The 25,780-nt window shown below is 39.1% G+C and overlaps 2 protein-coding genes across 2 annotated transcripts in view; both read right to left on the bottom strand.

Moving 5' to 3' along the window:
* Positions 1-11,519, bottom strand: part of ror1 (receptor tyrosine kinase-like orphan receptor 1) — a 140,293-nt gene extending 128,774 nt beyond the window's left edge. The window contains exons 1-2 of the mRNA XM_077584188.1: positions 11,385-11,519; positions 11,177-11,303 (exon numbers count right to left, since the gene is read on the bottom strand). Coding sequence (XP_077440314.1) covers positions 11,177-11,273 — 97 coding nt within the window. The 5' untranslated portion in view covers positions 11,274-11,303; positions 11,385-11,519. The remainder of the gene's footprint in view (positions 1-11,176; positions 11,304-11,384) is intronic.
* Positions 11,520-21,074: 9,555 nt separating this feature from the next.
* Positions 21,075-25,780, bottom strand: part of pgm1 (phosphoglucomutase 1) — a 16,806-nt gene continuing 12,100 nt past the window's right edge. Inside the window, exons 9-11 of the mRNA XM_077584690.1 lie at positions 23,645-23,828; positions 23,354-23,488; positions 21,075-21,643 (exon numbers count right to left, since the gene is read on the bottom strand). Of these exons, the coding sequence (XP_077440816.1) occupies positions 21,554-21,643; positions 23,354-23,488; positions 23,645-23,828 (409 nt within the window). The 3' untranslated portion in view covers positions 21,075-21,553. The remainder of the gene's footprint in view (positions 21,644-23,353; positions 23,489-23,644; positions 23,829-25,780) is intronic.

Here is a 25,780-nt window from a genome sequence, read left to right as displayed (position 1 = left end):
GGAAATGGCAAAAAAACATATAGATACTAATGGAGGGGCTGGCAAATTTTTGGGACAATTTATTTATTTATTTAATTGTTTTACCACGGAAACCAAAGTTGAATGTATCATACTGTATGTGTTTGCATACTTCTACAGCCTGTACAATTTCTTGGTACTCAAGTGCTCCTAAATCCATGTCTCACTGCAATGTAATGAGCTCTTGTGGGCAAAGCTTAGCACCACTAAGGCAACCACGCAGAGGTTAAGCAAACAACCTGTGGGATCACGCGGGCCTAAGCCTCTTACTCACACCCCTCTGAGGAGAAGATCATTGACTTCTAATAAACGTGTAAAGGTCAAGAGCTGTCAAAGATAGATGCAGCAACAATACATACACACACCCCCAAAAAAAATCAATCATTTACCCCTTCTACAAAACTGCGGATGGATTTTCCTTACTCGGTGGATGTCTTCCTTTTTCCCTCAGCTGATCACATTCTCCTGCTGTGAGTTGCAGGGTTTCATTTCCTGACTTGTTGAAACCAATACCTTTGAGATCGTTATTCCCCCCGAGTCAGATATACAGTGCGACAGGAAAGCAAGAGTGAGGTGTAAGAGGCCTGTTGGCATGTGGGTCACAACCGCATCAGTAAGCAAACGTAAACTCGGGGTGGTTCCAAGTCACTGTCAACCTTGATCAACATCTACTGGGATGCCAAATAACCATTCAGAGTGGATCTACTGCATATACTATAAAAACAGAGAGTGTAATTTAAGTAAAATTTCCCCTTAACACTCCACTTTGCATGATTTTTCATCTTAAAGTGGGATTAATTCAGCAGGGAGTGACATTTAGAATTTCAAGGGAACTACAGTAAGTACACTATGTAGAATGTGCTGCTTCTGAGTTATTCAGCTGACAAAACTCCTCCCCCAAGTTAAATACAAAGTTCTACATGTGTGACTGAACCGGAAAAAGCCACAGGGGTACGACAATATAATGTGCATCACAGATTTTCCCTCTTTTTGGCTATTTCATTTCCTTCCATAACGCAACAGTTGTCACCACAAAATACGACGGCCTTTAACACAAAAGTGCCTCAATGAGTTGACAAACCTCGAGTTAACTAAACTGGACAGAGTCGCCACACAGCTTTCCTTGAATTTATGTCTGCATAATTAAATGCACATTTTGTATAGTTGGGTGATAGATTCTTCCAAAAATATTGAAGGAAGCTGCTGAATGGTACAACCATCAACTGGATTTTTAAGGCCAACAGAGACTCTGTGAGTCTAGAATAACTGTCTTGCAAAACTGAAGGAAACTTTGAGGGTTTGCCAAAATTTTGGGTGTTGAGCAGTCATAATCTGCAGACTCCTGCCCACATTTTTGGACAACGATCAAAACATGGGTTAGTTTTATGATCCTAAAATAGATTTGGAGAAATCAAAGACCCCTCACGGAACTGGTGTAATGCTGCCCCAGCAATGGATTTATTTTTTTCCTAACACTGAAATATGGCCAGAATGGCTTTGGTGGTACAGTAGTTGTCCAAGGATTGAAAATTAACATAATATATGTACAATATCTCAAAAATAAGTACACAGCCCTTACATTTTTGTAAATAATTAAAGATCCATTTTCTAGAGGTGTGCTCCAAAAATTTCCCAGTGTATCTCTGAAAGCTCTTCTTCGCTGTACAGTACACACACATTTCAACCAGGCATGATGCTGGCAGTAAACCAGAAGTGCAACGAACATTAGAAGAAGAAAACTTTTTTGTCATTCAGCATAATAAAAGTTTGCAAATGTTGGCAACAAAAGTAGCATCTCTTCTATAGAAGGTGTCAAATTATCCTTCAATAATACATTGAATTGGGACTGATATTGATCTCATCGACTAATTAGAGTTTTTGTGGCAAACTTTTTCTCTTTTTTTTAAGAAACATTTATTCTAATTCTATTTATTGTTTTTTTTTTAATGTTCTTGCTGTACTATCTTATGCCACATACAATTGCTCTACATGGACGATGTCATTACACTTAAAGCTGCTCTTTGTAACAATTTGCCCAAAAATATCTTTATAATAGCCTTTTTATTTGACTATTTTTATGACTCAAATATCTTATCTTTAGCCGATTAACACTTTTGCTGTTCACAAATGGGTATCTCCTACAAGCCCCTGGCCAAGAGTTTTCAGATTGGATTAAGGTTTGAATTTCCCACCCTCTGTCTGCGGATGTGACGTCATGCGCGCATTGTGTGCGTGAAGAATAATGTGTGCTGTTTAACTTTTCAACCAAAGGTGGGAGTTGCGATTCAAAATGGAATTATCTGCATTCAGCAGCTTTAAAAAGTAAGTATGCTGAGATTACTACATATAGGATACAAAGTAGGACCAAGAGGTTAGGGATAGTTTTGGGGCTTCATAACCAACCAATGAGTGTGTGCACATGGCCAAATTCAAGCGGATCGGTATGTAAGCTTAAAAACATCGTTCCAAAGACAAATATTTAAAATGGAATTCTGCCAAGCGGTGATAGACTTTTTAACAGAAATATTTTTGGCAAAAGATGCCTATAAAAACTGGAGCGTGGTGTTGTTCATGTCATTGAGGGCTGAGGGAACACAGCCTCCCAGTTTTGAGTTTGAGTTTCCTTAATGCAATACAAACTGTTTTAAAAGATTTACTCTGACAAGTAGAGGGGATTTAAAAAGTTTGGTTGTATACCACCCCCTATTAACTGAACTCTTGCCGGATCTACACCCTTTATAAGCTGAGACACAGTAAGCAATGGCAAATGCTAACAAAGGTGTAATTTGATAAAACTGCAGTGAAGCACGGCCTCAAGGAGCTCTTTAGGGCAGCCTATCCTCTGCAGGCCTCCATGGTAAACTATGCCAAGCACACACTGGTAATTGATATGCAATACCTGCATGTGTGGCCTATTCCATTAGATTCCTTAAAGTGTCACTTTGTCAACAGCATTGTATTTTGTCAATAAAAGACAGTAAAGCACATTAGATGGTGCGTGATTATGCAGAAGTGTCAAAAGGGTTGAACAGAACTATGTAGAAGGTAAAGAAGAGTCACCCATGCCGGTGCAACGTGGACTGGTCGCGAGCCAATTACAGGCCACATAAGCAAACAACCATTAACACTCACATTCACAACAATGGACTATTTACAGTATTTAATTAACCAACCATGGATGTTTTCAGAAGATGGAGTACCCAGAGAACTCACAAGTTCCACAAAGGAAGGAATGAGCCTGAAATTCGAACCTGGGACTGCTCAACTGTGAGGCAGAGCTACAAACCAGACGTACAACCTCAAAAGTCCAAACTCTCCATCAAATGCATACATTTTCGACAGAACACATTTGTAACGATTCACTTATTTGGCAGAAATAGCAACGAGACTCATGGACTGGCAAAAACAAGATTGGGTGTCTACGCAAGTGATGACAACCTTGAGAATGACCATCATTCTTTGAGCTGATGATTGACAAACAAAGGTCTAATGGGGGCACGTGAATCATAATTAGGTGGCCCTTATCCATTGAATTGTGCACAGCAAATATAAAAGGTGTTCTGGCAGGTATACTACTACAAAAAAACAATAAAATGGGTGAAACATAGGTTGCCATAGCATCGGCAGATAAACTACAGGGAGTCCTCGATTTACGGCGTATGCGACCTACGCCGTTTCCACTTTATGACGCCCGTGCCTCTTCCCCAGCACCTTCTTTTTCGTTTACATTTCCAAGAAGAACCACACCATTTTATAACTCATTGCTCAGCGCTTAGCCATGACACACAGACAGCACGCTAAAGCTAAGTTAGCTACTGAGAGGCTTTAACATGCACCAAGTATCCCTTAGCAATAAATGTCCGTGTGCAACACAAAATACTGGTTCCGACAACTTTCGGTTGCCGCAACGATGTATGCGACCTACGACCTTTCCACTTTACGACGCTTGTGCCTTGTCCCCAGCACCTTCTTTTTGTTAACATTTCCCAGTGTAATTTAATCACGCCATTTTACACTCCCACTCAGCGCTTAGCGAGGAAATACAGACAGCACGCTAAAGCTAAGTTAGCTACTGAGAGGTTTTAACACGCACCCAGCGTCCGTTAGCAATAAATGTCTGTGCGGAAACACAAAATATTGGTTCCGGCAACTTCTGGTTGCCACAAATGTGTTTTTTAAAATTACAGTACAAAGTATTTTGACGTAAATTTCGACTGTAGCGGTGAAATCCGATTTAGGTGGAAATATTGGCTACGTTACCAGCATAGGAACGGAACTCGCTCGTAACACGAGGACTCCCTGTAGTCATAAGATTTTGAGAGTCAAACAACTGCATACTTTTACTTTAAACTTAGAGTTTGGCCTAAGCTATGTAAGGTTTGTCTCTCTAACAGACTGACCTCCTAAGTAGACAGTAAATTGCAGAAAAGGTTTTCACGCTTGGCCACAATTTATAGTTGTAGAAACTTTATCAAATGTCTCTAGTAAAGATCAGAGGGATGTGATAAAAGGCCTACTTTGTTTAAACATGGTGACAACTACAAAAAAAAAAAAAACACTTGCTCCACACAATCCAATTTACGGGAGTCCGAGCAGTTTTCTGCCAATGTTACCCGAAGTTGAATTTAGTATTCACATAAAGTCCTGGCTTGGCATAACTTAGATCAATAAAAAGAGAAAACCCTAAATCTGTCTCATACAAAATTCCTCTACCAACCAAGCATATTGTTAGGGCATTCAAACCAATAATTTAGTGGAAAAGATGTGTAACCTTTATTATGATCTCACATCATAAGGAAAATCCATAATAAGTGAATTCCACATCACACAGGGGAGATAGAAACATTAAACACAGGCTAAGTGATACATTCGGGAAGAAATGTTCTGCATATTTTTTAAGAGAGTTAAAGCAAACATTAGCATACAATATCCGCTAAAAGGCTGAGTGTATTTTAGAAGTGAGCAGCCAGGCCCCTCATGATGAAGGGAAAATAGCAGCGAAGGTGTGCAAAATATTTGGTTTTAATATTCACATACACGGTTCACCTCAATTAGGAGAAACTGTCGTAGTCATCTGCTTCTTACATATTGTTTGCCACACTCTTCCACATCAGCATGCCATGTACAAGTACATGACAACAACCTTGTAACAAGGAAGTCTTTTGCCCTTTGGCTTTCTGAGCAACTCTATGAACCCTCTGGGCTCGATGCTCTCTGGCCATTTGTGTGCACCTTCTTTCATTTGTTGGAATAATTATTTTAATGTAATAAAACTTTTCAATCGATGTGATTTCGTCTGATTTTGTAATTTTCAAATTTAGCTCTTTAAATATCAATAGTGCCATCAAATTGTGCCTTTTGGCGCCACCTGGCTAATTCTGGAGATTAAAAGCAATGTTTGTTTTTCATTCCATGTTAGGCTATAGACCGCATTTAATCATACAATTTGGGTAAAAAGATTTTAATGCCAGCGTCAGCACTTTTTTTTGCTGTTTTTAAATGTTGTCTACTAGGTTATCTCATATTGATTTTCCTTTAATATTCTTATTTCCAAAGCCAGGTGACTTCTTGCGTGTACAGAACTGAACTAAAAATTAACTAATGTATGGCACAGTTTTGATTTTAAGAAGCGGAGACACCCTCAGCTGGCCAAGGAGAAGAATTACATTCTAATTTACGAAGAAAAAACTCAATCTGCTGGCTGCAAAAAGACTGTAATATAAGGGGTGAAAAGATGTAGGCCTACCAAGAATATATAGTATGCAAATAGTATTTTTGAGGTTGTTTCGCAATCTACACAATGTGTAAACACACTGGAGTTAAAGGGTTTAAAAAATGGTCATTTTGTGTAAATAACAAGAACTGATGTTAGTTAACAACTTTATGCAGTAACCAGCATAAAAAGCATTTTAAAAATCGTAGAGTTAGAGTAGGCCTGCGGCTGTAGATCGCAAAGATGACACCAACAAGCTGAAAGGCTTGCAAAATCGAACACAGCCTGAGATTTAGATGAGAAAACAACATTGTCAAAACAACTGTCATACAGCTAATGGATTGACATACAGTAGTGGTTGTCAATGAGCGGCACCCGGGCCAAAATTGGCCCAATGACAATCATAGCTGGCCCACCAGATGACGTGTTAACCTCAGGGAGCTACATTTTCAGTTAACTTTATAAGATATGCTGCTGACACTTGGAATGCTTTGAGTCTGCACCTTTTGTGATTGTTTAAAAGGATAACAAAGATAAGTAATAATGTAACGTTTCAGATATTTCAAAATTTTGGAAAACTTTATTTACTGGAGAAATGAATCAGGAGCTATTTACTTAAGTTTTCATTTAAGTTTTTGGAGACGTGCTGATGACCTGGGAACTTCCTGAACTTCTTTTCAGAATTTTCCAACAAATGTGTATTTTCTAATTAAATATTTTTTTTTTATTATTATTATTTTTTTTTAACATTTTGCAAATCTGAAAGGTTTTTCAATAAATTCAGGTTAAGAACTGGAATTTGTAGTTTTAAAAATTTTTACACCAATATTTTTTTCCCCTTGAAATGAAAATGAATATCGGCTCCAAATATCGGTTATGGGCCTCCTTCGCTACTAATAATTGGTATCAGTATCGGCCTTAAAAAAACCATACATGTCTATCTCTAAAAGGAATCATTGTTAGTAGGCAGTAAACACAGTTTTAATGTTGGAAATACGACATTACCAAAACTGCCAAATTATGAACAGATCATTTCTCAAGTTTTGTTATTGTGAGTATAGCATGATTACTGCTACAGCAATAATAGCATTTTAGAGGTACAGAATATATGAATTGTCAAAATTAGATGGGTGGAGAAAATTGAATCATTAGAAGAAGAAAAAAAAAGTACACTAAGACGCCAACCCCCTGACATACAATATACCCTAATGCATAAAAGAATCAAAGCAGCTGATCAGTGGAAGGAGAATGACACCGCTACCAGAGCAACACCTCTTTTTTTAACCTGCTTGTATATTGCTTCCACAATGTCTGTCAAAACGTCAGATGACACAGAGCAGCTCACAGATCAGGACAAGCCCTAATACATTAGTGCCCCCGCTCTCTCCCTCTTCGTCCCCCCCAGATGTGAAGTGCCTTTAGTGTCAACATGGCGCTCGCTTGCAGACTCCAGCTTGACAGCTGAGCCCAACATGATCTATAAGCTTCCTGAGTGTTATTAAATAGCTAAATGCAATTCTAAACACATTTCACATGGGGGCCTATGCTCTGCAGAGGACCTTTTACCTTTGCAGACGAATGCCCCGCGTCAGGAACACATACACAGTTTATATAGTCGGAAAACATTGTCGTCAATTTATTTTTATAGGCTTGTCACAGATTATTATTTTGTAGCTTCAGGGCACAGCTTGATTGATGGAAGGAGAGTGAGCATTTTCCATACGGCGGCCGGACACATTTCTATAGAGTATTTGTACACCTTTTTGGAAATCTGATTTCCCTGCTACAAGATACAATATTAAGATTTCAGAAGAAGCTAAGATGATTATTTTTTATTTTTACGACTTCAAATGCATGATTGAAAATCATTTTTAATATTAAGCTATCACTTGAAATGTTTCCATCTTTGTATAGAGCAGCGAGCGGTGATGATGCAAATTTTAAAAAAAGTTAGAAGAGAGCATGTTTTTAAAACTATTATCCAGCTTCCTTTTTAAACACTGAGTAAGAAGTACCTCTGTTGCTGATTCCAATATTTTTTGAGCAGCATTCATTTTCCAACAGGATGGAAAGATTTGCTTTATAATATGTGATGCCAGCTGGAATATCTAACTGATGCCGTTTCTGATTACACAATTCACCAGACTATAACTTAAAAAAAAAAATACACAGCATTAGCATTTTTATTAATGTACTGATTTGTTTCCCAAAGTCAGCATCGAATGTCTTGTTTTGACCACAAGTCAACATGCACTAAACTTGAGACAAAATTGTACTTACTCATTTTTTTCTAAAAACACATGGCTTGAATAACTGGTGATAAATAACTGCAACTTTATAAGCTCCATCAAAGAAGTTATGTTTTCAATGTCGTTTGTTTGTTGTTAACTAATTGTTTTAATCCTGTGGATTTTGTTGAACGGTGGAACAATTATCATTAAAATGTAATGATGGCATGGACCTTTAAAAATGAATGGACAAAAACAATTAATAAATACATTTGGTGCCAATCTAACGTATCTTTGCCTTTTACAAAGCATCATTTGAAATCTGATTAGCTTGTGGTTGAGTTGTAATTTGTCATAATATTCTAAAGCAGTTCCTTGATTCCGTTCCCATGTTAGATTATTTGGTTGTGCAAGAAATTCCATTTATAACATGAAGTAAAATACCAGTGACTTTTACTTAGCGGCACAACAGCAGCTTCTTCTTTTCCTTTGGGCTTTTCCCTTCAGGAGTCGCCACAGCGAATCAGTTGCCTCCATCTAACCCTGTCCTCTGCATCCTCTGATCTCACACCAACTACCTTCATGTCCTCTTTAAATACATCCAAAAACCTCCTATTTGGTCTTCCTCTAGACCTCCTGCCTGGCATTTGGAAACTCATCATCCTTCTACCAAAATACTGACTATATCTCCTCTGGACATGTCCAAACCACCTCAGTCTGGCCTCTCTGACTCTCCAAAACCTCTAACATGTGCTGTCCCTCTGATGTACTCATTCCTGATTCTATCCATCCTGGTCACTCCCAAAGAGAACCTCAGCATCTTCATCTCTGCCACCTCCAAGCTCTGCCTCCTGTCCTTTACTCAATGGCACTGTCTCCAGACCAAACAACATCGCTGGTCTCACCACAGCTTTCTAAACCTTTCCATTTATTTTATCTGAAACTCTTCTTTTTTTCTGGAGAAAGCTGAGAGAAAGCTGAAACTCTTCTATCACAGATCACAGCTGACACTTTTCTCCACCCGTTCCAGCCTGCCTGCACACGCTTCAGCACTTCTTTTCCACACTCTCCATTGCTCTGGACTGTTGACCCTAAATACTCCACCTTCTTGGTCTCTTCTCCCTCTAACCTCACTCTTCCACTTGAGTCGCTCCCATTCACACACAGATACTCAGTCTTGCTACGGCTGATCTTCATTCCCCTCCATTCCAGGGCAAACCTCCACACCTCTAGCTTCTCTTCCACCCGTTCCCTGCTCTCACTACAGATCACAATGTCATCAGCAAACATCATAGTCCATGGAGATTCGTGTCTAACCTCGTTTGTCTATCCTGTCCATTAACATAGCGAACAAGAAAGGTCTCAGAGCTGATCCCTGATGTAGGCCCACCTCCACTTTGAACTCCTCCGTCACACCTACAGCACACCTCACCACTGTCTTACAGCCCTCATACATGTCCTGCACCACTTGAACATACTTCTCTGGTACTCCAGACTTCCTCATACAAAACCACAGTTCCTCTCTGGGCACCCTGTCATAAGCTTTCTCCAGATCTACAAAGACACAATGCAGTTCCTTCTGACCTTCTCTGTACATCGCTATCAACATCCTCAAAGCAGATACAGCATCTGTGGTACTCTTTTTTTGTCATGAAACCATACTGCTGCTCACAAATGTTCACCTCTGCCCTCAGTCTAGCTTCAACTACTCTTTCCCATAGCTTCATTGTGTGGCTCAGTCCTCTCAGTGTCCCACTTCTTAGCTAACCTCTTTCTCTGGATCCAGCAGCAATTAAAAGAAAGCCATGATGCCTTTTAGTTTCTTCCTCGTTATGTGTCCTGAGTCACTTCAACACTACAAACTTATTCTAGACAGAATGCTGCAGTCATCTCCTTGTGATTGCTGCTGTGTCATGCTGCTCTTTTTTCTATGAACATGCTAATTAAAATGTGACTGCAAAAAAAAAAGACTTTTGCTGTGACCGGCAACTCTCCTGCTGTTATTTTGCCATGGACGGCTCTGATTGGTCAATCGCCGGAGTGATATATTCTTGGCCTGACGTGAACAGCTATTTCACCGTGATTACAGAAGGTTGGCCGTGAATATGTTATTTTAGCATGTGGGTAGGCTGAGGGAAATCAGTTATTTTGCCGTGAGTCATGCACTATGCATAGTTCTTGCCTCTTTTCTCAAAGTTTTCATTTTGTTTTGCCACTAAAAAGAGGTTATCTGCACTACCAACCTACACATTCACTGGCACACAATTTGTACTTGTAGTTCTCACACTATTCACAACCACTGAATTAACAAACCACTAGTTTGTTGTGCCACAGCTCAAACTTGACTTTCATAATACTGCCCCCCCAAAAAAGGAAAAAAGTTGTGCTCTTATTCATAACATACACGGAAAATATGAAATGTAGACAAGGGTCAACAACAACAAAACTAGCTTTGCTATTGCCAGTGGATAAAAATATTACCATGTGAAATATACACTCACTCAGTGGCTAAAGCATTATGTATGGTGTCTAATACAAGAGCTACATGGATAGATAAGATAAGATTTTTATGTATGTATGGATAGATAGATAGATAGATAGATAGATAGATAGATAGATAGATAGATAGATAGATAGATAGATAGATAGATAGATAGATAGATAGATAGATAGATAGATAGATAGATAGATAGATAGATAGATAGATAGATAGATAGATAGATAGATAGATAGATAGATAGATAGATAGATAGATAGATAGATAGATAGATAGATAGATAGATGCCTCCTGACTGAGGACTCGCACAATAGCTCTCCAGCTGACCCGCTAAGAGGCTCCCATCTTAGGCCCGGGGAGTCAAGCCCTTCCCCGTGTGGCTGCTGCTCACTGACAATGGGCCCCATTAACTAAGATCATTTACATGAGAGGGGAGGTCGCCTTCTTTGCGAGGGGCAGTGTTTAAATTACACGTATGGGATTATCACGGCCAAGCAAAACCAATAGGGGAGGCAAACAAAGACATGCATAGTGGCATGAACGGTGTTGGGGGATTTAATTTAATTGCCGTTCCGACTTGTGTAATGAACTCACAACTGGAGCATCACAGGAAAAATCTGTGCTGTGAATTTTGACACACATTTCAACACGTGCGTGTGGATGCGAAATCCAGAGCATATGTTGAGGCGGTTAAGTGGTTGAAAAAGTTTGGCGACTCACCGGACGCGCCGAGGTCCAGGAAGCCGAGGAGCAGCACGACCATCCAACCTAGACATCCCCGGAGACACCCGCTCACCGCGGTCCGACTTGGATACATTCCTTCGACTCTGCTTTACACCTTGGCCAGCTTTAAACATCCACCAACCAGAAGTTGTAGTTGGAAAAGAGCATAAATTACGACTTCAAGTACAGTTCCTGAGCGTGTAACCTGGGTGAGCGTCTGCGACAGAGTTGAGCCTCAGCGGTCTTGCTGGATTGTGCGTCTCTTTCCTCCTTGGCGGAGCTCTGCTCACTTTCTCCTCTTTCCCGTCTGCCCAAATGATCGCGATCCTGCCCACTAACCTCACACTCACTCAGAAGTCTGCAGATACAGTGGAACACATGGTTGCCTCGAAGCCACGTGTCGCCACCTGCTGTCCATAAACGGAACAGTCACAACTCTTTTTACTTTGGTCATTTCAAAGAATGTGAACGACAGTAAACACGCTGGCTGCGTTGTAAATCACCATAAAGATATAGCATATCCTTCGTCTTGTGTTAGGGTCGGCAGCGACCAGTTTTTAAGTTTAACATGCATAAAAGAACCATATAAATTAGTTTATTGCATCAAGGCTATTTGACTTTGTCAGGAACCTCTATTTCAACAAAATAAAACAAAATAAAAGGTTTTCACTAAATTCTAAAATGCTCTGGTTGAAATTATTACATTTGTGTTGTTAGGGTCGGTTTCGACCCAGTTATAAAAATAAGATTATAAAGCAATAATTAGAGCCAACAAAACTGGATTCATAATTGCACTGTCAGCCACTGACAGCCAGCTCCTCTCCCAATCTTGTGAGCTGTAGGGGATTCTCATTTTGCCGTGTTTTCCAGTACACCTGCACAAAAACAAAACTAACAGAGAAGGCCATGTCCTGACATGTAAGGTCAATTCATTCATTTGAAGGGTCATTTGACTTGTAGAGTGCACATCTCCAATTTGCAGCATACAAACATGAGAAGAAGATTTTCAGCGACCCAAGTTCTGGATAATCTTTTTGATGAAAATGAGAGGAAGAGGACACAGAGCAGCATAGCGATGTGGATGAGCAGGTTTCTGAGGAGGAAAACAATGTGGAGTATCATCCAGAAGACACAGACATATCTGATGAGTCTGATGAGGAGGTCACTGGTTGTGAAGCTCCTCCCACTGAAAGATTCAAGTCCAAAAATGGTAAGATCTTTTGGAGCTCAGTACCCCATAATGTACATGGCAGGGCAGCTGCTGCAAATGTCATAAAAATGACCCCTGGAATCACAAGGTTTGCTGTGACAAGAGTAAGCGACATCAAGACATGTTTCGAGCTATTTATGCCATTGTCACTAAAAAGAGTCATCATAGCTATGACAAACCTTGAAGGAAAAAAAGTCCATGACGACATGTGGAAAGACATTGATGAGGAATAACTGGATGCTTACATTGGTGTTCTTTTTTTTGCTGGAGTGTACAGATCCTGCAATGAGGCCGCTGATAGTCTCTGGGACGCATCGACAGGCAGAAATATTTTCCGGGCAACAATGTCACTGCAGACCTTTCGAATGATATCAAGAGTCCTCAGATTTGACAACCGAAATAGCAGAGCAAGATCTGACAAGCTTGCTCCCATCAGGGATGTCTGAGAGAGATGGACGCAACTCCTTCCACTGATGTTCAACCCAGGGCCAGAGGTGACAGTCGATGAACGTCTTGTCCCTTTTCGGGGAAAATGCCCCTTCCAGCAATACATACCCAGTAAGCCAGGGAAGTACGGCATAAAAATCTGGGCAGGCTGCGATGCAAAAACCAGCTATGCATGGAAGCTACAGATTTACACAGGCAAAGCTGCAAGTGGCATTCCTGAGAAAAAACAAGGAAAACGTGTGGTCCTCGATATGACTACTGGACTGCAGGGTCACAATATCATTTGCTTTTCATTTTGTGCTTATATTAAAGTTCTACTGCTGAAAAAACACTTTTTTGCATTTTTCTTGAAGTAAATATATATGGAGCGAAATCGACCCGTAACACCTTAGATGTTACTATAGTCAATAATATTTAAATTAATTTTTTTATTGAAATCGATTGGTATACTGACAAAAAAGGCCCAGAAGCCAACACCAAAAACATTAAAACTAATATTTTCATGGATAAGGAAGCCTAACAAGCCAACCAAGAGATGAGAAATAAATTGGATGATAACTACTTGTTTTTAGTGTATTTTACAGCTGATTTAAGACACGGGTCGAAACCGACCCGTTAACATAAGAGATGGTAACAGAAAGTTAACACAAGACGAAGGATATAATGTAAATAAATAAATACAGTTTATACTATATGGGAATCACTCTCTAGCATCAGATATACAGTAATAGGGCCCAAGGCATCCACAATATGTGATTTGCGGCCAACTGCACTTTTTTTTTATTGGCCTCATGCATTAAAAAGAAAGAAAGAAAGGTAATAATAATAATAATAAAAAATTCTTCATTAGCCACTCCTTTACTGATCTGCCAGTATGTTTTGGTTCATTTTAATGCTGGAAGACACACTCGTGACCCATCTTCTTGTAGAAAGGTGATTTTCTTCCCAAAAAAACTGTAGCACTATGAGTGCTTTAATGTTTGTGGATTGGTTCATTGGAGTAGAGTGCATGCAACACAAAAATATATAACATATTTCCACGTTAGGCTGAAAAGGCATAATATGCAATAAAAGGCAAAAACAAGTTTTTATTTTTCAATTAGTAAAACTTGTACAAATGTTACACACACTCGCGCACGCGCACACACACTCGTGCGCGCACACACATGCACACACCTTGTTTCATTTTACTGAATTAATTTGTGGCACATACTTTGTCATGTGCATGTGACTGCACACATGGAGAAGATAAAAGCAAAAGATTGGTAATTTGGTAACAATGTAGTAGTGTCTTCTGGACTCGACCTGACTGGGATCATTAATATGATACTAACCTCTTAATATTCTCTGTAAGTATCTTTTGGCTTCGTTGTGAGCCTCAGAGAAAAATAAATATGAAAAGGCCCTAAAATGTAATTATTTTTGGTTTGAAGTGTTTGTTGAACTTCCTCTGTGGTGATGTTGTCCAGGAAGTATAAGGCTTCACCGACAATGTTGCTGGTCCTTGTCAAGTCTCGGAGCAGGCCAACAACAGCCTTACTAGTGTAACTAATTAAAATCTAACTTCACTTCCTTCCTTCCATCCATCGACTTTTAGAATCATCCCCGGGGAGATGTTGTTAACCAGAGTATAGAGATGATTCAGCCCAGGCTTCCTGCTGATTTGCGATAGTGTAAGGGTGTGCCTAAATTGGTATCACTTGAATTAAAAGCGTAATTTATTTTAAAGATATTTGACGATATTGCTGTACCAACAAACATTCAGAATCTTTGCAGTTTCTTTGGCCCTTCCATACCTCCGAGGTTGTGCGAATTACCGACTAAAGTACATTATCAATTTCGAGCTTATGTCACAATTACATCACAAGTCAAAATGGCGGTCTTATTTGATGAATACAAGCTCTCGTTGGACTTTGGATTGTTGTAGTATGATTTGTGAGGATTATTTTGATTTCAAAATGTGATTTGAAGCAAAAGTGCGATATGAACAGAAATTGGATGTAATTGGTCTAACGTTAGATCAATGTTCTTAAAAACAGCCAAGAGCCTCTTGTACATTACATAAATTATTTTTTTTTTAATGAAAATTAAAATCGCATGTTGTATGCATACGCGATTTTAATTCTTCAATTTAGTTCTTAGGTCATCTGAATATTGTATATTAAGCAAATAATGTAAAAAGTCCATCCATCCATTTTCTTAACCGCTTATTCCTCACAAGGGTCGTGGGGGTGCTGGAGCCTATCCCAGCTGGCTTCAGGCAGTAGGCGGGGTACACCCTGAACTGGTTCCAGTCAATCCAGGGGCATAATGTGAAAAGTGTTCCATAGAATATTTAAATGTGCGACGTGCGAGCTAAAACATGTCAAAAGACTAGCATATGGCACGGTAGCTAGGCTAACTCAACCCGAGATAGGTTTGTTTGATCTCAGGTTGAGTTAGCCTGGCCACCCTGTCTACACTTTAATAAACTTTACTCCTCAGTGCTTTGACACATTTTCATGGAATCATAATTAAGTTTCCATCATGTTATGGTTGGAACATCCAACCGCACAACAACTTTTAGGCATAACTTTATGAGAGCTTTGTATGCTACTAGTTACAGGCAAAAGCATTACGCTGTTTTGTCATGTTTACTTTCAGTCTTGTTTACTCCCTGTCATGTTTTCCCCTTGTCTTGTCATTTCCTGTTTTAGTGTGAAAAGTCTGACTCCTCTCGTTTCTGGTCACTTGCCCTTCCTCGTGTGGTGTCTGTGTCAACCTTGATTGTGTCCACCTTTCCCCATTACCCTCATGTGTCATCCAATCAGTGCCCTCAGCCAGGTGTGTCTTGTCATGTCATTAGTGTTTAGGTGTATTTAGTCGGTTGTCTCCCCCCTGTCTGTGTCGGTTCATTTTTGCTGTTGCCACGTTTGTAAGTCTTTCGCCACGTCACGCTGACATCTTTGCCTTATCTGGATCCATGTCATGTTGTTAGTCTCGCCTTAGTTGTTTTTTCATGTTTTGCTTCAGGTTTTGTTAGTTCCATTTGTTTTGTACTTTGAAGTTAGCTTTTTTTTGATTTGAAATTAAAACCTCTTTTGGACTGCACCTCTGCCTCCTTGCTCTGCCTTCCCGCATCTGGGTCCTAAAGCCCCACCTTATTGACATGTTTATTTTCACCCTACGGTATGGAGGACCATCAGATGTTCCGAATTGTCCATACAAAGCAGTAGTTAGTTTAAAGACTCAAATTAAAATAGGCCAAGGCAAACTACAGGAAAATAACTTCCAATTATATGATGGACCCCGCTGGAATCAAGAAGCGTTTATCCCAGGGAGAACAGATTCTGTCATGGCTGTCGCACAGTTGAGTCGCTTTAAGCATTGTGCATGCTTTAATTCTGTACGTGTATGTTCCTTTGACATTTTCTTTGCATGTGCCTGTGTGGCCGTGAAACTCATGGGTATCCGTGTCCACTGTACCAGTCATCAAGACCCTCTAACACTCTGCGAAGGTTTGGCCCCCTTGGGTTCAACATTAAATCGTCTTTTCCACCAAGATCTTTTCAGTCATGAATGCTGGATAAAGTCGTCGAGGTTGTTTGCAAGAGCACAGCCCAGAGGCTTGTTGCAGAGACCACAGCACATGGAAAGACCAAAAATACTGTCAGTCATGTCTTAGACAATAAAACTGAATGAAGATAAGAATGCCGTTCATAACAAATATTATAGAAATTAACAACCTAAAACGTTTTCTATTTTCATGAAAATACGTTTACTCATTTGTTTGCATTTATTTTTCGGAATAACAAACGATAAGTGACTAACTGTATTCTGAGAATCTCTACATATTTTTTTGATTCATCCTAATGTTCATTTTTATTCCAATTCATTTTCTCTGTTATTTTGCTTTTGTTCTGTCATGTATACATGTTTGTTTGTTAGAGCAAACTACAACGTATTTCCACAAGACTGTTCAAGTTTAACGTAGTGACCATAAAATTTGATTAGCTCAAAGAATCTTTCCCCAAGAAATTATCATGAAATGCAAAACATTTTGATGACAAATTTAAGGCACACACGTAAAGAGACTGCTTTTCAGAAAAACTAAAATAGATAACAGAGATAACAGATGAATAAAAAGGTCACACAAACTGGGAGGTGCATGCTTATTGCTGGACAATGCCAATAGAACAACGGGGAATTTATGCAATGATTCGTATCGAAGCTTCCATTTTTATCTGAACTGCTAGAATAGGCCAGCCATCACTTCTCAAATCAAAACACCTCCCTCCCAACAACCTCATTCCAGACTAGATTTTTGTTTCTCTCACAATTCTGAAAACACCCTCCTCAATGTCACAAATGGCCTTCGCCTCTCCTCGGATTCTAGCAACATCTCTAGTATCCTCATTCCTCTCAACCTCAAGTCCAGCAATCATTCTATCTTTCTTGCGACTTGAAAATCCCATGGTTTCATGGTTGAGGGATGCGACGTAAGGCCTCCGCAAAACAGGCGGATTTCAACACGGCTGTGAAAGAAGGTAAAAAGAGTGCTGTAATTCTCAGTGCTTTTACTGAAGGCCTAGAAACTGTTTTAAAATCTGTAACAATGGGTCAAAAATGGATCGATCCTCTACTTGGTTCAATCTGACCCAACTTTGAGTCAAGAAATGGGTCTTTTGGTGTAAAGTCTTAAATATTGGTAAAAAAAATTGGGTATTTTGTATAAAACAACCCAGAAAGTTGGGTCAAATTGACCCATGAAGTGTATCGGTCCATGTTTGATCCATAATTGGGTTACTTTTGACCCAACTGTTTTTAGAGTGTACTGTCAATAGAAGTTTTATTGTGGTGGTTTCACGGGGTTACAAATCCAGACAAATGTTAGCATTAGCATAGAAGCTAGCTCTTTAGCTATTTAACACACGTTCCATAAATAATAATAATTTGAAATATTATGTTTATTAAAACAAATGTTCCCACAGTTACAAAAAGGCATCAGCAATGAAAATAATAATAATAAGTGACTTGTGTACATGGTTTGCACCCGGCTGATGCGCAAAAGGAACTTTAGCAAAGACTGTGATAAAAGAGATAACAATAATAATAAAGACATTTATTTAATCCATTCATTTTCTGAACTGCTTATCCTCATTTAACTGTTTTATTTTAGATTTAATTTGGTCATTGGGTTGAGAAAAATGGCATTTTAGGGGGTACTCCAGACTTATATGGTATTTATAAAAAACTATTTCTAAGCATTTTTTTCTCTTAGTTTTTGTAGATTTGGTCTCAGGTCAAGTACATTTACTCAGAAACTGCATGTTTTACAATTTTGTATGTTAATTATTTAAAATTTGATGGGAAGGATGTAAAATGTCCTTCATTTCTGGAATGACCCATATAGTAATAAACGACATTTCATCATATTTTGAAATAAAAATAATCCTCACACGTCAAATTACAACGATCTAAAGTCTAATGCTTTTCAATGACCGGAGAGTGCCCTTTCACCAAGTATGACCGCCATTTTGACTTACTGTACTGTCCACCTTGTCTATTTTAGAATCAACTTAACTGTTGAAATATAAATTACGGTGCTTTTGTACGATTCCCCACTTACACGTTCAAACTACAGTGGTAGTGAAGAAGGCTAAAAATAAATTCAAAACCATTTACTCTCTTTTTTTTCTTTTTCTTTTGATAGCTTAGCCATGTTCAAATTGGAATGGAAGGGTTTGTTTACTGCATGGTGGTGCAAGTGGAATTGTTTGGGAATGTTTGCCAACTGGAAGAATTTATCTGTACAATTCATTAGAAAGAAAGAAAAAAGAAAGAAAGAAAGAAAGAAAAAGAAAGAGGGGTTCCAATCACATGAGGCTTGTGAATAGTGCCTCTAATGGTTGGAGGGTTATTAATGGAAGGCAAAAGTGTCCATCTGGGAATCAGTGGTGATTTAATAGCGCACAGGTGTGTCACAAGGTCAGAATGTATAGTGGATTCGTGGTTAGCAGCCCCTCACAGTTCTGAGGGCGATGAGGGCTCGGAATATTTGCTCTGCCTCATCTATTGAATGTTTTAAGTCACTTTAAAAAAGGTATTTATTTATGCTGGCGTTTAAACAAGCTGACCTGGACACTTGCATTTTATTGTTTTAATGTCCATTTCGTTTTTATTGTGTTTTATTTTAGTGTTATTTGTTATTTCTTGTTTCTGATAGTGTTTTACTATATAATGTATGCACACTGAGTTGAACATTTCCATTTTATTGTTTAATTTGTATTTTTTTCACCGTTATTGTTATTAATATGTGTAGCAATTTGAGCAGTATTTACTGCATTTTAAATGTGCTATATTTATTAAAAAAACAAAAACAAACCTTGACGATTGGTATTCTAGTGACAATTTGTATGTTACAAATTTTCTTCAATTTTAAATGTGTAAATACACCTGCACAATCCAATGAAAGCCAGTGAAAGAGCTGTATCAATAACTCCTTTAAAGGCGAAGTCAACCCCAAAATCTTATTCACAATATTCTATATGTACCCACACTAGTCTAAACACGGCATTCTGGTTAGTATTGTGTTTATAGAACATGATTTAAGCAGCAAAAAACACCTGTATTTAACCATCTCAAGGGGCGGCCATTTTGCCACTTCATGTCGACTAAAAATGACGTCACAGTTTTTCAGGGCTCAGTTAAAGACCAATCACGGCTCACCTGCTTTATGAGTTTGGTTATGTTACGTTCACAAGCTGAGCTGTGATTGGTCGTTACCTGAGAAACTGTGATGTCATTTTTACACAACAGCAGGTTGCAAAATGGCCGCCTTGCTAAGATGGAATGAAACTGATGGATATTGAACAAATGCAAAATTAATCACAATAGTATGTTTAGGCTAGTGGGGCTCGCATTGAATATGTTTGGAAAAAGTCTTGGTATTGAATAGCGCAATTCTTCACCATTGCTAACTTTCAATTATAATAACGTTTTAGAGTTACAGAGCATAGAAAAGGTTGGGCACCAAACTGTCGTATACAGTTTAAAGAAGAGTCTCAAAGAGAGAATTACAAGATGCCAAGCAGGAAATATGAAACTTTTGTATTCTTTAACCTTATTTAATAGTTTTGAGAATGACGTCTTTGTCTGTCATGTTGCCCACTTTTCTCTGGTGAACTGAATGGGTCCCTCTGTAAACATGGCGCCATTCCAGCTCTCCAAAAGGCCATTTGGTCTCTTAATAGCAGCAGAGCAGACCATCTTAATGTAATCCTTTGTGTGATTACATGATGTAATGACAGCCAATCCAAATACAGCCTGGGTGCCATTAGCGACATTCACACAAGAGGAAGACATTTTGCATTACTAGGCCCTTGTGCAATGCAATCATGATTCCCAGGACATCATGATGGGTCTGAACAACGTTGAAAGACTTCTACACAGCTGTCCCAAAGGTTTTCACAAATCCCAGGAAATGTGAAATACGCATCGTAGTTATACATCAAACTCTTTCACTGGAAAACACAACCTGAATGACTAATCCCAGCTCAAGAACTTTAACCTAACTAACCCACATGCTTTGGTGAGGGATTAGTGAACTGATGGTCATAGGCACGACACATTGACATGTATGACATAAATTGTTGCAAAGTATACCATTTGTGATTAAGGCCAATTTTCCCTGTCATGTTCAGAGGGAAACATGCAGCCTTCCTGCACCTGAGTTTTAACCCTTACTCCCATTAAGCAAATTGCAGCCAATTTCAGTCCAGATATGGCAGTTGTGCAAGTTGACTCCAATTTGGCTCACAAATGGTCCATTTTTTTCCTTTCTTTTTTTTTTTTACGTGCAACATTTTTCAGGATTATACAGACCATCTCGTTGTAGGAAAACTGCACATAAAGAAGCAAATTTGGATTGGATTTATGTTATGTATGGGAGGCTTATGGAGTTGATTCACCAGGAAGACTGAACCAAAACTTTGCTCACCACAGTACAAAACTCATGTAGTTATACTCACTAATTATAATTCATTCTTCAACATACAGTAGTGAAGAAAAAAAAGATTAATGCTATTTTGATGTTTGTTTAATAAACATGACATTTTTGTAAGGGTATCATTTTTGATACATCGTGTTATGATGTAGGTGTATTCAATGAAATGGACATGAGAGGGGAAAATCCATGTGCAACTCCAACTTTGGAAGAGTAAATGTAGTAAATCTAATTCAACACAGGACCACAATTACTAATGATCATAAAGGTTACTTTATTTGTAATTTATTTTTAGTTCCTCATCTTCACATTGCTTTCTTTGGGGTTTTATGGTTCTGTCTAGTCTGAAAGAAGAGGGGAAGGCACCAGGTCCATCAAGATGAAAGACTAGGACGAAAGAAACTTTCGGATTTCCAGTCAGTTACTTGTTTGTCACAGTGTTTGAGAGTAAACTGGACAACACAATAGATCATGCATTAGACGTTGATTTTCTTATATACATTTTTTTTTTACTATTGAAAAGCTACAGGAATTAAAGTCAACATGTCTGTGTAAGGCATTTCAATGAACAAGTTTGCCTTTTTAGTGAAAATTCCACACACTAACTGAAATATGGCAGTGTAAACCTTGTCCTGTGTTTTGTCCAGTTCATTTGTAGGTCAGCCAATGACTTAAGTAAATACAGAAGACTAAAAGGTGATCATTGCGGAGTGGAGGCAATGTGGCAGCGGAATCATGTGATCACAGTGGGGCCAGTGCGTCCAGTCTTCTCATGAAGCTGCGAAACCTTCAAGGCGATGTCTACCAAGGGTGCCAACATCACCTGCACAAAGCCACGATACACATTTAGTAAAAAAAAAAAATGTACATGTGCACCACAACAAAACTGAATGAACCATATGATTTGTGCTGACAATCTGGACAATGAACTCCAACCCTTTGGGTGGATGAGGTCTTGGGCTTGGAGAACTGGATTGGGCAACTATCCGTTAAGAATTAATCATATTAAAAATTAATTGGAGAAGCTTATCCACGACTGGAATGAGGACAAGACCAAAAAAAAGATGGCTGATCTCTCTCACCGCTATTAATTTAATCCTATAAAGTCAAACGTATCATATTAAATACAAGACTTTCTGAACCCTCTATTTCATGAGTATAATAAAAAAAAATCCCTGATATGATCTGAGACATGCATTGCATGTATAATCCGTTAGAGGGCAGTATCACCCAGCACTTTTATAAATGTGGTGGTGGTGGTAGTGTGTGTGTGTGTGTGTGTGTGTGTGTGTGTGTGGGGGGGGGGGGGGTCTCTCAGATACTCCGGGGCATGCAAAGATTATGCCAAATAATTTGTTTCATAATAAATTATTTTCGGAGTCTCTAAATGTTGAAATATATTTATCGGTAGGTACATATTAAGCACGCAGGAGATTTTTGCACTTAAGTGCTGTTTATTAACTATGTACAAAAACATTCAAATCTATGAAATAATTAACATCAGTGTTTATCATGAATAGTATTTTAATACATTAGTTTAATTTTAAGGAACAAGTCTATTTAATCCCTTTTTTCATTATCCACACACCCTATGAAAAAAAACAATAAATTTGTTCCTCGCACTACTACTTTATTTACAGCCACATAATGTTATCAATGTTATTAATAAATCCTCCACTTCTAGACTAAAAACGTTAGGACATATATATACTGTACTAAGTGTTAAGTATTCTTCAAGCTGTTTTGTGTGTGATGTTTAAATATCTTATTTTGAAATCTGGGCTTTTAATTTGAAAGGTTGCTCCGTACTTCTGTTTCCTGTTGCATGTCTCCGTTCGTCAATCAGCTCATACATTTATTTTTAGCTTTTGCAAAACAACGTTAACTTATTGATGTCCGTCCAAAACAATCTATCTGACCATAAAAGGTTTTTTAAACAGTCACTCATGTCTACAGGGAAACCAACATGACATTGCCAAAAACATCTTTTTAATCTTGATTGGACTCTGGAGATTCTTCTTCTCCAGACTCTTAGTGAGGTGGAATACAACATTTTGTGGTAAATAGCGCTGTGCAGAAGGGGCATAACAATTAGTAGGCGTTTGATTGAAAAAAAGATGCTAGCAGGCTGCATTGCAAGGCGTGTGGCGCCAATGCGCCGATGCTGTGACATGTCAATCATTTAGTGCCTGCCGGGGACCAATCACATTTGAGGGAGGGCCAGTGCCACCCCGGCCTCCCCTCTGGTTCCGCCGGTGTCACCCAGCTGATGCCTTTTCCAGCAACCTTGCAAGATCGCCCCAATTGAGAAAGGAGAGACACCTATACTTATTAATAGTGGAAAATGTTCTTTCTGATTTTTGGAAATACTAATATGTTTGATATGTCTGTTTATTTTTATTATAATATTTTGGACAGGTATAAAAGTGCAAATTCGTTTGTTCAAAATAACCAATAAAAACCTTATTTACAGATAATCTGAATTTTCTCTCCTATTTAATGATTCAGGCTTTATAGTGTAAAAGGTTCTGACCTGAGGGTCCTGGTAAATCTTCTGGGGGTCCTTCTCGTAGCTATCAATATAAAGCCTGACAGTTGCGCCTGCACTGCCAGTGCCGCTGAGACGGAAAATAATCCGAGAACCGTCAGCAAAGATGATCCTGAGACCCTGAGAGAACAGGAAAGTTCAGCAATGGTAAGAGGACAAGTCAAATCAATGGAAATGCAACAAGTATTTACACTCTTCCTGAGTGGAATGCATTTATAACAAGATTAAAAAAAGATCAGACTATTTTCATATGGCTGTTCTTTTCAGATTCCTGACCTGGTTTTTGGAAACGCTTCGATCCACAGGATCTGTGTAAGCAAAGTTGTCTGCGACTGCCACCTCATACGTTTTATCACCCGATGACAACTTTGTCCCCACAAATGACGGGTTGAACATTGCCGTTTCCAGGTCCTTGATCATTTTGTTGGCAGCATCCGAGTCGACCTCCTCGTAGTCGTACCTGAAGGAAAAGTTTGCAGGTACTCAAGTTAATCCATATTTTGATTTCAAAAATGGAAAGCACTGGATATCATCACCAGAATCGTCACAACATGCTCTTGGGGGGGGGGGGGGGGGGGGACACGACAGTGGCCAATATTAAAAAACAAACAAACAAGCCAACACTGCAATCACAATGTGCGACAGTCAGCAGTACCCGTAAAGGGGGCCCCTTACTACCAGCACTGGTTGTTGGGCCCCGCCTCTGACAAACAGCCGATATTGGTTGTTATCAACAACACAACTTTACACAGTCATTGTGATGACAATGGCACGTTGCCAAAGTAAACTTATCGATCATGGCACACAATAAGAAAAAAAAAAAGGATGAAGAAAAGTCATATTGATGATTTGTTTCTAAATACATTAGATATATTTAAAGCACTGTAAAAATTTGCAAACGCCTGTGAACAATTTAGTACTTAGTTGTTGCTATATAGCTTTAAACTCTTTATCAAACACACATCTTTCCTGTAGTGTCATGCCTCGCGCTGTGCACGGAATGACACAATGGGAAATTAGACGCCTAAAATGCTAAAAAGACGTTGGGTCCGTCCAATACCTCACAGCCAGTTGTTTGTTATAAGTTAATTAATTTGTTATTATTTAGAAGTCAATTATTTAATATATTACGGTATAGCTTATCTTACACATGTTCCTGTTTTTTTTTTGTTCCTTCTTGGCTAGGGTACCCAAGGGGTCTACAAAGATCCCTGCATATTATCCACCACAAAGAGGAAACAAATGCCAAGTGTTTAATACACAGTTCCAACTAACACCACTAGAGGGAGTAGAACACTGTAATGAATTAAACCAACAGCTCTGTGCTATTTGATAGATATGTTGGGCATTCACAACTTCTGGATAATTATTAACCATCATTGAACTTTTTTTATTACTACTACATCATATTCTCTTACAGGTCAAACTACTGGAATGCATTCCACACCTCTATGCCAGGGGTTTCCTAACTGTAGGTCCAGGGACCACTTAGAGCAGGGGTGCTCAACTTCTGTCCTCGAGAGACCCTATTCAGCCTGTTTTCCATGTTTTTCTCCTACATCACAGCTGAATCTAATGATCAGCTAATCAGTAAGCTTTGCAGAAGCCTAATAACGATCCTGATCATGAATCAGGTATGTTAGTGGAGTCCTGGCGGGGGTCGACGGCTCCCCTCTTTGGTGAAGATTTTCATGCATGCCAGATCCACCACACCAGCATCTATCGAAACTCAGACACAATCTGTTTCTCCCTCAGGTTATTGAATCGGTGGAGGCTGGTGTCTGTGGATCTCACTCTGCTTCGTCTGTCCTTTCTACCTTTCCTCAGTTTCTCCTTTGGGCCCTTGAGGTCTCCCTGATTTGTTGGAATTTAGATGTCTCTGGGGTTGGTGAAGGACTCTGGTTAGTGGCCCGGTGGGTGGTGTCTGGTCGGTGCTAGGCTTCGCTTTTCTTTCTTTTCTTTGGTCCCTCTTCGGAGGCCCCACGACTCTGGCTGGATTTTGAAGTGTTCGGTTTAGGTGAGCGGTATGGGATTTTTTTTTTTTTTACACGCACGCACGCACACACACACAAACACACATCCACATACAAAAAAAAAAAAGGGAGAACAATGATGATGACATGTCAAATGATCAATACTAAGCCCCCCCCCCCCCCCAAAAAAAAGGTATGTTAGTGGAGAGAAACATGGAAAACAGGCTGAATAGGGGCTCTCGAGGACCGAACTTGAGCATCCCTGACTTAGAGGGTAACATTTTCCAAGGAAGTTCTCATACATGTCATAGGAATGAAAAAGCTGCTTCTTCTTTCTTTTCTTTTATTAAAAAAAGAGGAAAAAATGCATAAAGTTATGAGAATAAAGCCCTATTTTCCCCCAAGAAATTTATGTAAAAGCTATTTTGGGGGATTTTAA

This window comes from Vanacampus margaritifer, chromosome 13 (assembly GCF_051991255.1).
Source record: "Vanacampus margaritifer isolate UIUO_Vmar chromosome 13, RoL_Vmar_1.0, whole genome shotgun sequence".
In the NCBI taxonomy this organism is placed as follows: domain Eukaryota; kingdom Metazoa; phylum Chordata; class Actinopteri; order Syngnathiformes; family Syngnathidae; genus Vanacampus; species Vanacampus margaritifer.
This window is presented reverse-complemented; position numbering and strand designations above follow the sequence as displayed.